This window comes from Diadema setosum, chromosome 20 (genome assembly GCF_964275005.1).
Source record: "Diadema setosum chromosome 20, eeDiaSeto1, whole genome shotgun sequence".
NCBI lineage: Eukaryota > Metazoa > Echinodermata > Echinoidea > Diadematoida > Diadematidae > Diadema > Diadema setosum.
Genome location: NC_092704.1, coordinates 13,111,687 through 13,128,168, shown reverse-complemented (window position 1 = coordinate 13,128,168; position 16,482 = coordinate 13,111,687). Strand labels below are relative to the sequence as shown.

Sequence of the window (16,482 nt, the reverse complement as noted above, 5' to 3'; positions counted from 1 at the left end):
CTGAGACTTTGCGCTATCGTGACGTGCCTTTTGTTTTTTTCATACGATGTCTGGATCATGCTAAAAAACTTGGTTGAAATTAAAGCTTATCTTCGATGTATTGAGATATTTCTTTCTTTCTGCAACTTTCTTTGCAATAACTCAAGAAAAACAGCCTCTATTACCCCCATATTTTGCACATGTTTAGTTCATGTCACGTACATTATTTCATAAAATAACAACTACTTGATCGGACACCATCTTGGGTATGTAAATTAGGGTCAAAGGTCATAAATGTTTCATCCTGTATCTTGGTGAATACTTGTCCTATCTTTCCCATATTTTGCACACGCAAAGACCATGTTACAAGGATCATTTCACAAAATAACTACTTTTTGCTCAGATGCCATCTTGGCTGTGGAAAGTGGGGTCAAAGGTCAAATATACTTCATTCTGTATCTTCGTTAGTGTATACGGAATTCGGTACCAAAGATGGCAGGTCTGACTCCCTTTTCTAAATGAGAATCCAAACATCACACGGCAAATATCCCCTAAACGCAGATGAAACATTTATGGCCATGCCTATTGGGATCAGGATTTGAATCGTTGATTTCCAATTAGATCGGATCACCTAATTTGTCAGTGTTGACAAATTCCAAGTCTAGTTTTTCTGTGTCTTTATACAAAATCATTCTCGGAAATAGACAAAGTCTAGACCTACTCCTAGATCTACCGACATCTCAGATCGGCCTAACAGTCAGGCCTAACTCGATCTAACGTTAGTGTAGAATGGGTATAGACCCTGCGGAGTTTGTGATTCCTGTGACTGTGCGGTCGAATCATGACGAGTGTTTGAAAGCAGTACACAGGGTGGTTTACAATTCTCGGCCTAATTGTTACATTTATTTTTGGGCCTTCCTGAGTTGGCGGTCACTGATTTAGTACTGTGATTGTGGACAAGGTGTTGTATAAAACGAATAATTTATGATTTTGTTCGTGCATTGGGGCACGTAATATCGCACTCGGCGCGAGATTCGCCACTGGTCTATTCAACGCGGCGCTACGCGCCTTGTTGAATAGACCAGTGGCTTATCTCGCGCCTCGCGCGATATTCGTGCCCTATGCACTCACAACTCATAAATTATTCGTATACTGCGTGTACTGTGTGTTGCATAATAAATTGAGGATCGCATGCAGCTAGCGCAGGTACGTGTGCGGTACATGCATGCGCGTACGTAGGCCTACGTAGTGCTAGTGTACGTGTATTCATGAGCGCTAGTATAGCTGTGACCTGTATATACACTGATTGCACAAGATAGAAAGAGAATCGCAGTGGATCCACATGTAAGTATGGCTATATTTTTCATACATATAGGCCCTATAGACTTCTAAGCCTACTTAGACCAAAAAGGTCTACTTGTCGGACGTTGTATAAATCAAATAGTGTATGGTCTTTACTCGTGCAATGGAACGAGATTTCGCACTCGGTGAAAGATGAGGCGCACTATTCAACTCGGCTGACTATTCAACTCGGCTTCGCCTCGTTGAATAGAGCGCCTCTATCTTTCACCTCGTGCGAAATCTCGTACCATTGCACTCGTGACCATTCACTATTTACACGGGACCTCCATTTTATGTCATATCCAAGAGACAGAGTGTTTTGCCTCTTGCTAGAGGGGACGGTATGCTTACACACAACATTGCTCAGTACAGACTGGGGTTCGAACCCGGGCCGCGTGATCGTGAGGCAGACGCGCTACCGACTGAGCCAACTCACCGTCACTCTTTGACTGTGAACAAAGAAACTTAAAAAAAAAAAAAAAACTAATGTTGCTAGCACATCTTCTGCTAGTGGGAAACAGTGTGCATTATTATGGACTGTCAATGCAACCATTTCTGTTACTTTATCCCTCCCTTCATCCCTCGATCGAAATCCTTGCTGGACTTGCTTTTAAAGAAGTTCCATATCTTGTCTTCCATCTACCACCGGCCAACATTGGTAAATTCAAGAACCACCTTTCCACTCAAGCAGTTAACCATGCAGTTACTGTACTCGAAAATGGTTTAATGCGTAGTTTTAGAAATAAACGTGAACTATACAGGAGTCATATCTAACACTGATTGACTTGATGTTAGAAGCATACAACTATTTTAAATTGAATAGTTCCTCCAAGTGAATAAAGAAAAGTAAGATCTTTGTTTTGTACGCGTTTTTGTTGTAGTCATTGTAATATCAATCATCTGTTTTCTTGTTATTATATCATAAACATAATTTCTTAAAACAAAACAAAACAAAACAAATTAAAATCCACGGCGTACCTCAATGTGTCGGAAAAGGCCTGTATGCCGTACTTTGATTCGGCGTACCCGCCGGCGCCCAAAGCCACTCGAGAGAGGGCGCTAGCTATGTTGACAACTCGACCTCGAGCCTTCCTGAGCAGCGGTAAGAAGGTGATGGTGACATCGATGACGCCGGTGAGATTGACCCCGAGGGTGCTCTCGTAGTCTTCCTTCAAGCACCATCCGATGAGGCCAGGGTTGTGGGCGATGCCGGCATTGTTCACAAGACCCCACAAACCTGCGGGAAAAAAAGTCGTTTGAGTCCCTTTCTTTTGTTGTAATAATGATTATGATGATGATGATGATAATGATAATAATAATAATAATAATAATTAATAATAATAATAATAATAATAATAATAATAATAATAATAATAATAATAATAATGATACTACTAATAATAATAATAACGATAATAATGATAAAATGATAATGATAATGATAATAATAATAATGATAATAACAATAATAACAACAATAATAATAACAATAATCGGTTTTGCTCGTCAACGCTCTTTCCCCATCCCTTTTCTCTCGGCAGCTAATCTCTGTTGAGAAAATTGAATAATCACAATAATGTGTAAATAATTGCTAGAACCGTAGATATAGAGCTTGTCTTCTCTTGATTTGCCCTTCTTCCATCTCGTGATCATAATTTTCTTCCTGTCATTCATCTTTTTTTTTCATCTTTCAGTCTTACGATTTTCAGTACAACCTATTGAGTCATTTTTTTTTATTCCAATTCTTTTCCACCTTCTGCTATTTTGTTTTTTTCTCTGCTCCTCCTCACTCTCCTCTTCTTCCTCCTGCTCTTCATAATCCTAGTTAAAGGACAAGTTCACCTTCACAGACATGTGGGTTGAGTGAATGCGGCAATATTAGTAGAACACATCAATGAGAGTTTAAGGAAAATCAGACAATCCGTTCAAAAGTTATGATTTTTTTAAGTTTCTGCTCAGCCATGGCTGGATGAAAAGATTGCTGTAGCTTGTGATGTAACACGTGTACAACGATAATAAGAAAGTATAAAGAAAATTCAACATATTTTCACTTTTCTCACATAACAAAATAACACTAGACTTCGCTCTTTCAGAAGGCAGGGTAATGATATTACCATTAACATGTGTCAGTAACAAGTCGAAGAAATGTGCACTTTATTCAAAAAGTAAAGTTTTGTGAAATTCTCTTTTTATTTTCCTTATATCGATGTACACATGTGACATCATACACTGTAGTAGTCTTCTCATCCAGCAGTGATTGTGCAGGCACGGTTTCAAAAATTCATAACTTTTTAACGGATTGTCGGATTTTCCCCAAACTTTCACTGAAGTGTTATACTAATATTATTGCATTCACTCAATCCACACGTATATGAAGGTTGACTTGTCCTTTAATTCTAATGAGGTTAACATGCAATTCTTTGTCTTTTCTGTTAGTTCTTTTGTGTGTGTGTGTGTGTGTGTGTGTGTGTGTGTGTTTGGTGTTCCTTTTTCCCCCCTCAGTTGAATCGATTACGAATCCTGTCACGCCGGATGCCCACCTTTGCCTTTGGGAAGCTTCTCCTTTACGAATCGCAAGGCGGCCTCGACACTCTCGTGGTCGGTGACGTCTAGGCGAAGGGTGAACACCCGCTCCGACGTCTTCTCCTCGAGCTCCTTCTGACCTTTGGACGTCAGGCAGGCGGCGAAGACGTGGACGCCGCGGCTGTCGAGCTGCCTGGTCACAAGATTGCCGAACCCGCTGTCGCAGCCGGTAACGAGAACGTACCTGGGTAAAATTTACATGGAATGTATAAAGGTATGAATAAGAAGAAAATTAGCGCCACGCTGTCACTCAACCCGCTGCTTCGAAAATATGGCAGTCTTCATGGTCTTCAAAAGACATTGGAATGCCCCTTCCCCTCGACTCAGCATAACTTGCATGTTTCTATGATATTAATGTGACTAACAAAAGACATGGCGAGGGATCATGCAAGTTATGCTGAGTCGAGGGGAAGGGGCATTCCAATGTCTTTTGTTAAACATTTCAGTATTTTAGCTTAGACCCCGTTTACAGTGCGAGGCTCGGCCGCGGCTCGGCCGCGGCCGAGCCCAGCCCCGCTTCAGTGTAAACGCGCAAAAGGCCAAATGCGAGGCCAAAATTGGCCTCGCATTTGGCCTCGCTCTGGAGGTGGTCTCGGCCGCGGCCGAGCCGCGGCCGAGCCCGGCCTCTTCTTGGACCCCGTTTACAGTGCGGGGCCGGGCTCGGCCGCGGCTCGGCCGCGGCCGAGTCCGGCCTCACTTGCGCGGCCGAGCCTCGCAATTTTGTCCGTTTACACTGCTGGGCTCGGCCGCGCTTTTGATTCAAACCTTTCAATATTTTGTCGTAGTGGCGCTCTGCTTGAAAACAAACGCAATTTGGTATTGTCTGGTTTTCAGACCCTTTGCCAAATGAATTCCGTGGCGACGAAGTCGCCGTTCGGGCAAAGGCCTTTGCCGAAGGAAAAAAATCCTTTGCAGGACAAAACCACCTTAAACTATACTAGTTTTCCACGTTGAGGGGGTTAATATCCTGAATAGCGAAAGATACAGGCAGAGGGTTTGGAAGCCAGACTAAAATTGGCCGCGCAATTGGCAGTGCATTTGGCCCAGTTTGCGTTTACACCAAGAACAGGCCGGGCTCGGCCGCGGCTCGGCCGCGGCCGAGACCACCTCCAGAGCGAGGCCAAATGCGAGGCCAATTTTGGCCTCGCATTTGGCCTTTTGCGCGTTTACACTGAAGCGGGGCTGGGCACGGCCGCGGCCGAGCCGCGGCCGAGCCTCGCACTGTAAACAGGGTCCTAGTGTAAACGCAAACTGGGCCAAATGCGCGGCCAATTTTAGTCTGGCTTCCAGACCCTCTACCCATACTATTTCGCTATTCACGATATTAACCCCCTCAACGTGGAAAACTAGTATAGTTTAAGGTGGTTTTGTCCTGCAAAGGATTTTTCCTTCGGCAAAGGCCTTTGCCCGAACGGCGACTTCGTCGCCACGGAATCCAGTTGGCAAAGGGTCTGAAAACCAGGCTATACCAAATTGCGTTTGTTTACAAGCAGAGCGCCACTACGACAAAATATTGAAAGGTTTGAATTAAAAGCGCGGCCGAGCCCAGCAGTGTAAACGGACAAAATTGCGAGGCTCGGCCGAGCCCGGCCCCGCACTGTAAACGGGGTCATAGTTATTGACAGATGAGGTCATCTCAAGAATATTGGTTTGGAAGGATTTTTTGTGAACGTTCCCAAATAATCTGAAGAAAAAAGAAAAAAAAATCGTTAAAAATACATGGAATGTTTCTAGATATTCGTTTCACCGCAAAAGTGATGTTGAGGGTATCATAAATCAACACAAATCAACATACATTTGGATTTCAGGGCCCCTTTAAAATTCCATAAAGTTCTACTTTTAGGCCGGATTTTGAGGAAACCTCGACAATTACGGTATATTCAATTGATCAATTGACTCAAATTATCAAGGCGTAGTTCAAACTGGTGTGAACTTTGCATGTTAACATCTAAAATAATTTATTAATTGTTCCTCATGTCTCGAATAACCCTAAAGGGAGTGCCATAATAGCTTCCACTCACAGTTATACCATTCAGTCGTCTATCAACAGAACATGAAAAAAAAATGCCCATTGTACTCTGCTTTCTTCAATTTCAATGCTTTCGTAGTCCTGCTCTACTTTTTTCTTTTCTAAGAAATTCACCAACGCTTCATGAAATTTGGAGATATAATCCACACGCGACATTCCTACAGTTTGCACATCAGGAGCACTTGCTGTGCAACAAAATAATATAAATGATGTTTTAGACATTTGGATTTTTCATCCTCTTCCTCTGTGCTTTTTGATTATATTTCTTCTTTTTTTTTTGGGGGGGGGGGGGGCAACTGAGCTTCTTTTCAACGTATCATGCTACACAATGTGGCATGGAATTAATCATTCAAAACTTACTTGTCCGTGATTCTCGTCACGAGACGAGACCGGAGCAGGCTCTCGAGCAGACGAAAGATGAAAATCGCTGCGGCCGTGAAGGCGGCAGCGATGATCACACCCCACATGGAAACTTCCATAGTTTGGTCGAAAACTGCTGAGAAATCAAAATGGAGCAATACATGAAATAGTATATTCATTTACATATTGAACACGTCAAAATATATGCGTAGGCGCTATAGCTACGTAGCTGTACCATTGTATGGTTACGAATAAATATATAGAATTATCAATTACGGTATATTATCATTATGCAATAACATTGAACGATTGATTGATAGTATGTTGAAATAGGTCATCCAAGTCGATTCCTTCACGAAAAGATAGGACATTTATCCCCCCCCCCCAAAAAAAAAAGGAAAAAAAAAAAAAAGAGAACCGTCATCTATCACGTGGTAACGTGGGTATCATTAACATATTCAAAGGTGTACATGTGTAGGTACAGTAAGACACTATAGTGCAATTTTCCCGTAGATATTTCAGTTTGAAGTAAGGCCAAGTAAAAAAAGAAACCAAGTTTCTCGTCCTCGCGCGCATCGATTTTGGCCGCCGCATCGATTTTTTTACTATTTACTATTTTCAAAATGGCGCTGAAAATACCAAGAAATTCATAATTCTCGTCCCAGCCCGCTCCCCGCCCGCATCGATTTTCAGTTGCCGAATCGACTTTTTTGATATTTACTATTTTTTCGGCCGCCGAAAAAAAGAAATTGACAATAACATTCACCTACCAATGGTGATGTCTCGTTTCTAATTACGCCTTGCGTCCTCTACTTAGCTGTAGTACAGCTGTAGCATCTGTAGTGCGTATGTAATAACGCATGCATTTCACACTGCTCCACAAAGCAGTCGAACTGTAGTTGGATGGGCGGGCCGCGGGCGGGTCTGGGCTGTGATGTACAGCGCACTCGGAACGCGATAGCGGCAACATTTTTGCGAACAATCGCTGATATTCCACGCGTATTTCGCGCATTGTTCGTATTTTTCCCCGTTTCTCATATTTTAAGCGGATGAATTGTACTGTACAAATGCTTGTGAGGATTGTATGGAGTTTGTATACATTTTCCTGTCATTGTGACTATGTGCATGTGCGTGCAGTGTCGGAAGGTACGGTATAGAAATGCAGTGGCCGTGCCGCACCGTTTATTGGCAAAGTGTGCGTGTCTGTAGCTGTGTAGAGGCCCGTACACTCTGCTTTTGTAACGTTGCATCTGACGGCGATGTACTGTATTGTTATATTTTGAAGATAAAATGAATGCGCTTTTCCAGCAAATGTAGAATTATTAAATGGGTGTATCTACAAAATAAATAACTTTTCCACGGATTCTGGTTTGTCTCGTATTTCTGCGGGATACTTTTCTTTACGATGTAAATTCACGGACACGGCCGTGAGTCGTATCATCTGTAGTGTGGTATACAATCATTCATCATCCAAATGATGAGTGATTATCAAATGTCTTTTTAGAACATGAAGAAACATCTTTAAATGTTTAATGCTATAATGCCATATCAGTATCATTTTGACATCCATCTGCAATTGTACAAGCCAGTTTCCAGTTGAATGTGCTACAATATACTGTGAAGAAATGCAGATACATACCAGCTATGTGGACACAAAAAGTCACAAACACCAATGATAAATAAAGCAGTGTTTTGAATATCATGGAATTTATCATGGAATTTATTTCAGTCGTACATTTGTTGAAAGACATGTTTTATACCTGTTACAATTAATAGCACAATACATCAGAATTGCAAGTACACTGGTATCAGAAATGCCATTACAACACTAAATACCAGTTTTAAGATGGTCATTTTCCCTTGACATCTGTAGTGGAAAGAAAAAGCAAATGTATATCTGCATGCATGAAGTTTCATTTCAAGTATGGTACTTTATATTTATTTGTTTGAAAATGCACAGAGTGCAGGCAAGACATGGGACCTGGTCTCTCATAACACAGCTACCAGTGATATTTCATTTCATAATTTGGATATAGAAAATAGTAAAGCCCTCTCTCGTTACCTTTTTCAGAATTACCGGACGAGAAACACATATTACTTTCATTTTGACAATCCTCGAAAAAATAGTAAGATATCAAATAGTAAGGACCTCCCTCATCGCCTTGCTCAAAAAACCCGGACGAGAACTACTTTCTTTTTTTACTTGGCCTAACATAGCAATGAATAGTTGACATTGAAAATAATTATGACGAAATCTGTTCCTGGTTTTGATTTGAGAAATGGAATTCTGTTGTCTACAACTTGTACTTAAAGAACAATAATTATAATAGATTTAATGTTGTGGGGGAAACCTTTGGCCAAAATGTCAGTCCTGTAACGGCGACTATACATAGGCAATGTTATCATCTGATACGTAAAGCTACATGGGTTATAATCCCACGCTGACTTATTGCACGATGTGGAGGGACAACTTTTCTCATTGGATTTTAAAGACGTTTCAAACATGTTTTCGGGGGGGGGGGGGGGGGAATGAATACGCGGGCATACGAGTTAGTAATGAGAAGGCAACACCCTCCCAAACCATTGATTTTGTCTATTGAAGCTTTATTCACGAATGCGATAAGAGAAGTGATAAGAGCGGTTTCGCCATTTTGTGCTTCAGAACAAGAGAGAACACTATGGAAATTCGGCTTATTCTGTTGAGCAGTACATCACATACAGTAAGGACAAGGGTCAAACGCTTTAGGATTGCTGATCTCTATCCGTAGAGAGTAAAGTGGATGAAAGCCAGGTATTTATAGTTGGGTTTACAGAAGGCCTACAAAATACGTACCGCTGCGAACTAAAAGAAAGCTATTTCGTTGCTCTCTAATCTCGGGTGGTTCTGAAGCAGTTTGGGTAGTATGAGGTAAATTTAGCACTATCTTTAAACTATTGAAGGAAATCTATGAATGTATGCTCCAAATATTCAACCAACCAGTATCGAGGGTTCATCAAAAGGAATGACATTATATCGTATGCTCGTATGCTGTAAGAGCCCAACACTGCTGCATATCCATACACTGACCGTCGGGCGACTCGGTTGGTGTTTATGGTACACAGCTTAACGATCTATAGATACACGATTTGAGACAATGACTTATTGAGGAACACTTTACCTTCCAAAATGACACTTCCTTCGACGGAGAATGTGTTACCTTGCAAGCGTTAAAAGCGATATGTGTCTGTTGGAGAGGTTGTACATTCTACACGGCTGTGTTCTTTCAACAGATTCGCAGTAGCATATCACACAACGCCTGCTGAACACATTTTCGTGTACATTACATTTCCGCATTCAGAAAGTAGTGCCAGTGTTGCTGGAACGAAACCCATTTTCTAAGCCTCTTTTTCTTTTTCTTTTTTGAACTTGAACTTTTGAACTTACGCGGGATGCATAACTTGTGCAAGTCGCTGAACGGTACGTTGTGTGCGAGCGGTGTTGAGGTCATCTCTATGAGCGTGTTTCTACTGAGAGCACCTCACATCCCTGGCATCGCCACGAATTTTGTCCAACGCAGCACCTCGTATTATGATCCATGTCAGTGCACGGCCGTATTAACTTTGTTTTCAAATAATAATATACCAGTTATTGTAGACCACGTCTCGCGAAGTGGGACGTGTGTGGCCTACAATGATTGTCCATATGTCTCACGAGCCTTATGCACTATACTGCTTTCCGCTATACTCTCTTCACCAATCATTTAATTACTAGTAGGAATATAATGGAGGGTCCTATAGTTTATTCAATGTATGCCAGTGATATATATATCTTTTTTAACACGGCACTGCTAAAACACTTATTAATTAAGTGTAGTTAAATCGACGCTGGACAATTTGTCAATAAGTAGGACTGGTCCCAACTAAGTTTGTCGTTCAAAAACTACATAAATTATCAAAGTTAACCTGAGGTTAAATCATGAACTATATGTTGGCCGAGAGCAATGTGCAGAGAGTTAGGCCTATTTATAATCATCTTGAACTTTAGAAAACCCACGTGATATAAAATGGTATGGCTGAGACGAGTCTTCTCAATGTGACAAGTAATTGAAAACAATTGCCGTTTATCTAAATATCAAAGCTACACACACACACACACACACACACACACACACACACACACACACATATATATATATATATATATATATATCAATTGTACATCGCATCGTTCGTATCTATAGATTATATATATATATATATATGTGTAACAGATGTGAGTACACTCCATGTGAACATTTAAAAATTTGAATGTAATTCTTTAAATTGTTTGTTTTATCTCAAAAGTCTCACAGAGATTGTAAAAATGACATTGAATGATATGACTTAAGACAGAAAACTAGTATTTATAACCTTAATTTTGAAATATCATGCATACTTGAGAAAATAATGGAAACAAAAGTGGGTAGACCCTGTGTAATATTTGCACGAAAACATGGTTAAATCTGGAGTTTTATGGTCAACAGCACTGGTAATAATTTTCCATAGCACAAAACACATGTTGATATGACATGGCACTGCCTTTTAATGCCCCTCTGCATTCTTTTATCTGTGTTTCACTCCTGTTTGATGACTTCTTGGAGTGGTCAGGGTTTGACTCACTTTAATTCCTGTATTCCTCTCTGCATTATACTGGTGTGACTAGTGTGGTCGGGAGAAATCATCGAACATGCAACTGACTCCCTTGCTAACTTTTCAGAAAAGCAGTTACATACATGGAACACAAACTCAAGGTCACTACCATGTAATATTAACATGTTTTTTATGCTAAGGAAAATTATGGCAAATGCTGGGACCATAAAACTCCAGATTTGATCATATTTCAATGCAAATATTACACATGGTGTACTCACTTTTGTTGCCACTATTTTCATGAAATATGCATAATATTTCATAATTACGGTTATGAATACTAGTTTTTACCTCAATTCTTATCACGCCAGGTCCTTTTTACAGTCTCTGTGAGACTTGTTATTTGAAATCAACAACTTGAAGAATTACATTCGAATTTTCAATAATGACAAGCTCGAATATCAGTAAAACAGACAGACAGACAGACAGAGAGACACACACACACACACAACCATTACCGCACTACTGATGGCAATCGAAATGATCGTTTTATATCTGTTATTCGTTGTGACATAGATAACAATGTTATTGACAACATTTTAATCATTTTAGTTTTGTGTAATCATTACCATTGTGTGTCACATGTACACACTAGGTGAGTAACGTGCAATGTTCTACATGCTGAATGCTTTACTTTCAAGAATATGCTTACAGTATCACACGAGTGATATAGGATATTAGATGAACCGACATAAATAACCCGATGCATTTCAGACATACGTATATATTCATTGTATAATATTCTTCCCCACGTACATGACATAAAATATTATATAGCTGACATATTATACACATAACCGCAGTCCAAGTCAAGACATTAACCCTGCCACCATCGTGAAAGCGTGTGAATCTCAAGGTGTTCGAATTTAAGTAGGCCTATAACCTCGTATAATACATTTTAAACATGGAGGACAATTACTATTTCCCCAAGAAACAATTTTGCTGTTGTTTGGGTTATTGTATTGTTGAAGAATGACATTTATGGTATATAAACTATATAGCGACTCTGAGCGAAATCGGGTCAGTTTTATAATTGGAAACGTGGTAAGCTACCTTAAATAGCATTTAATTGGGTCCCCGTTAAACAGGGTGTTAAAGTTATATCTTTGATGAGAATTTCTTATTCCATCCTTAACATAATCACATGATGATGAAGTCATTACGTGTGGGGCGAATGCACTCCACAAGCACTGCTTTTTTTCATACCTCCCCATTTCCAGCATTTCCGTATATCGTACTTATTCTGTAAACTTGTCTTTTATCGTGTATTGTGATGTTATCTATGTATTCAATTTCTGTAAAATATTTTTACGTTTCAGTTGGAAATGAAAAAAAGAATGAATAAATGAGGAATGAATGAATGAATCAATTAATTAAAGTCCAAACAGACTTGTTTCTGTTTTTAATGTTTAATAATGAATCATATTCCTTAGTCTCGAAGAATGTTTACTCACATAATGATACTTTAAACATCTCGATAACAGCCACGAAGATATTGTGTATAAGAAGATAAAAAAAAAAATCCTTGAGTAGCATCACTGCCATCGATTCCGATTATGCTGGACGATTCTTTCTTCCTCCCAAGCTACACAACATCATAATGATAGTAACAACCGAAAACGCAAACAAGGAAACGTATATAAGAAAGCCAAGTAACAGGTGAGTGTGAAAGGGGGGGGGGGCATGGCATAAGAGAATGAATCAGACAGACAGACAGACAGACACACACACACACACACACACACATACACATATGATGTCAGATACATTTGAGAGTGTATTTATCGAGGTCAAAACTCCAAACAAAGGTAATATTATAATTGGGGAGATTTATCGACCCCCAAGCTCAAATCCTGCTGAATTTTTAGAGTTATTCTGCGGCCTTATCTCGAACACTTATTTTGACAGTAAGACATGTTTTGTCATGGGTGATTTTAATCTCAATCTCCTTAATTACAGTGATAATCCCTTATGCGCAGATTTTCTCAACCTTATGTTGTCGAAATCATTTATTCCCCTTATAAGAAAACCGACTCGAATAACTGATGATGTATCTACTCTTATTGACAACATTTTTGTAAATGACTCATTTTCTAACATCACATCTGGTATTATAGTTTCTGACGTCACTGATCATTTTCCAATTTACGCCCTTGTGTCCAATTTTATGACTGCTAATGTTTCTCACACCCACAACTCAGGTATTCGTGTAATGTCTGAATCCAACCTTAATAAACTTAGGGAGAAATTAAGTTCAGAGGATTGGTCCACCGTATACAGTCAAAGCGACATTGATTTAGCCTTTGAAAATTTTATGAATATTTTAATCGCTAATTATGATTCTTGTGTTCCTCTCCGAAGACCTCACCATTCTAATTATAAAAAAGTGCCACGACAACCATGGGTTACAAAATCTCTTCTCAGGTCCATTAACCGCAAGAATAAATTTTTTCATAAGTATCGTAAAGATCCATCCCCTTTAAACAAATTGAGATATGTTCGTTATCGGAATATATTGACATCCATAATACGTATAGCCAAGCGAAATTATTTTTCCCGACAGTTTGTTAAATATAAATCTGATGTGAAGAGTACGTGGAAGGTGATTAATGAGGCGCTCAAACATAAAAATAATACCGATTCTCCTAAATATATTTCAGTGGACGACCGCCAGATTAACGACCCGGTCATTATGGCGGAATCTTTCAATGAATATTTTGCAACTCTTGGTCCACATCTTGCCAGTAAAATCCCGAAATCATCAATTGAATTCCATAGATACTTAGGTAATAGGAATTCTCAATCAATATTTTTTGAACCTATTGCTGAAGAAGAAATTATAGATATTATTAAGAATTTGAATGATAAAAAAAGTTCAGGATATGATGGAATTACAAATTTTCTTTTAAAAAATGTTTTAAGCGAAATCATTACTCCTCTTACCTACATTTTCAATCAATCCTTATTTAATGGCAAAGTCCCCAATAAGATGAAGGTCGCAAAAGTTGTCCCTATCTTTAAGAAGGGACAGAAAGATTTGGTGAATAATTACCGACCAATTTCTTTGCTGACTTCAATCTCTAAAATTCTTGAAAGGGTGGTTTATACACGATTATTAAAATTTCTCACAAATCATAACATTCTGTCAGATTCTCAGTTTGGTTTTAGAAAACATTACAACACAACCCATGCTTTACTTACTTTTATAGACAAGGTAGCTCATGCTATAGATAGTTTTGAACATACAATTGGAGTTTTTCTTGATTTTTCTAAAGCTTTCGACACGATAGATCACGAAATCTTGTTTTATAAATTGTGTCACTATGGAATCCGCGGGACCCCCTTAGAATGGTTTAAGAGTTATTTAACAGAAAGAAAGCAATTTGTTAATATCAATAGCCATGATTCGCAATTAAAGCCTATTTCATGTGGAGTCCCGCAGGGCTCCCTCTTGGGCCCACTTTTATTTATCTTATACATAAACGATCTTCCAAAATCATCGCAAATTTTGTCATTTATCTGTTTCGCCGATGACACTAGCTTGTTTTTTTCACATCGAGACCCTAATGCATTAATAAATATGATGAATACTGAGCTTAGGTCTGTGCAATCCTGGATTTATGCGAACAAATTATCTTTGAACATAGAAAAAACTCATTATATGGTATTCAGTAATTCCTTGAATGTTGTTCCATATGATATCAAAATAAATGATTTATGTTTAAAGCAGGTTAATAATACAAAGTTTTTAGGGCTTTGGATTGACCAAGAATTATCCTGGAAAACTCATATTAATTTTGTAAGTAAAATTTTGTCTAGAAATATTGGAATCTTGAATAAGCTCAAACATTTCTTTCCTGTTCATATTTTGCAGAGTATATATTCTTGTTTAATATCTCCACACTTTAATTATGGAATTTTGACGTGGGGAAATGCAATTCACTCATTACTAGATTCCCTTCTCCGTATTCAAAAGCGTGCAATAAGAATCATAAACCACGCCGGATATTTTGCCCATACAAATTGTTTTTTCCATCAAAACAGAATTCTGAAAATTCCAGACCTATTCTATTACAATCTCGGAATTTTCATGTATAAACTAACAACTAATGAATTACCATCTGTTTTTATCCACATGTTCAAAAGGAATCGTTCTATCCACTGTTATCCCACTCGCCAGAGTGACGCCTATCACCTTCCCCGTACTCGCACTATTTTTGCAAAGAAAACAATTATATTTACTGGACCCAGATATTGGAATGATCTCCCTCTAGATATCACTTCTTCCTTATCTTTATTCACCTTCAAACGCAAATTAAAACAGTTATTACTTAGTGGATACACACTACCAAGTTTTTAGCAACCCTTTTATGCTCCCAGTCTTTTGTCCTTGTCCGCAGCACCAAGTCATTCAAGTTATTTCATGGTACCGATACATCTTTTAATAATATAGCATTTTTGTTATTCAAACACTGCGAGATTTGTATGCAGTCTGGATTGTGCGATATCTATGTGGTTCATTAGTTTATTACTCATCGATTTTTTGTACTTGTGTAATTTTAGTTGGTCAAGACAAACATATCCGTTCTCCGTGTAAAATTATATGCCTATGAACTCGGGAACCTACAGTTTTACAAGCTTTAAAGCTTTTATGTAGGCCCCATCATATTTCTTATACTTACTAGTGACATTTTCACACAATATGACCTTGTACATTTGTGTCAAGTATATTTTCTTTTTCTTTTCTTCTACGATCAAAAGACATGATTGTATATATTTTGTATTCTTGTTTTGTTGTCAATAATTTTGTAATGTCATCATTGAGAAATGGAAATATGAAATAAAATTTGAACTTTGAACATATTATACAGACAGACAGACAGCGAGGAAGAGGGAAGAAGGGGTAGATGGAGAGACGGATAATCTAAGCAAAAGTAGTTACATTAAATGTAATTCACATCAAAGTTTGTTTCATTTTTTTCCCTCAAAACAACATAAAAGTAACAAGGTATACCAGCGATACAGTTAAATCAATTGTCTATTTCAGTATAAAATATACTCTCCAAAAGATAAAGATGATTATGTTTGCCGTAACCATGTGTCAGGAGCTGTAACAGTGAAGGATAGGCTAAAGTCAATAATTCCCTTGACTGCTACTTTTCTTTTCTGCACGTTCTCCAAGAGATAGTTTATGGAGTATATCCTAAAAACAACGCGCTCCGGATTCAAACCAAGTTTATCCAGGGCTGAAAGTCTAGACAAAATGAGGTGCTTAGCTTCCGGGTGCCAGATAAGAACTAACAGGTTATCATACTGGGCGAACAGCAAGCAAGTTCGATGCTGCAGGATAACATATTTGATACTATTTAATATATCAATCGTTCCAGAGATTTCAATCATTACTGTGGATTGAAACTACTTACGTATGACTCTGCTGTTTTCAAGGCTCTTCGATGAATGCCAATTATGAATCTTTTCATGAAACGGGCATTTCAGAATGCGAAACGCCTCCTTTTACGACA

General features: G+C 38.7%; 1 protein-coding gene across 1 annotated transcript in view; it reads right to left on the bottom strand.

The window, feature by feature from the left end:
• Positions 1-6,419, bottom strand: part of LOC140243793 (17-beta-hydroxysteroid dehydrogenase type 6-like) — a 30,610-nt gene extending 24,191 nt beyond the window's left edge. The window contains exons 1-3 of the mRNA XM_072323462.1: positions 6,293-6,419; positions 3,861-4,087; positions 2,299-2,557 (exon numbers count right to left, since the gene is read on the bottom strand). Coding sequence (XP_072179563.1) covers positions 2,299-2,557; positions 3,861-4,087; positions 6,293-6,411 — 605 coding nt within the window. The 5' untranslated portion in view covers positions 6,412-6,419. The remainder of the gene's footprint in view (positions 1-2,298; positions 2,558-3,860; positions 4,088-6,292) is intronic.
• Positions 6,420-16,482: the final 10,063 nt, after the last annotated feature.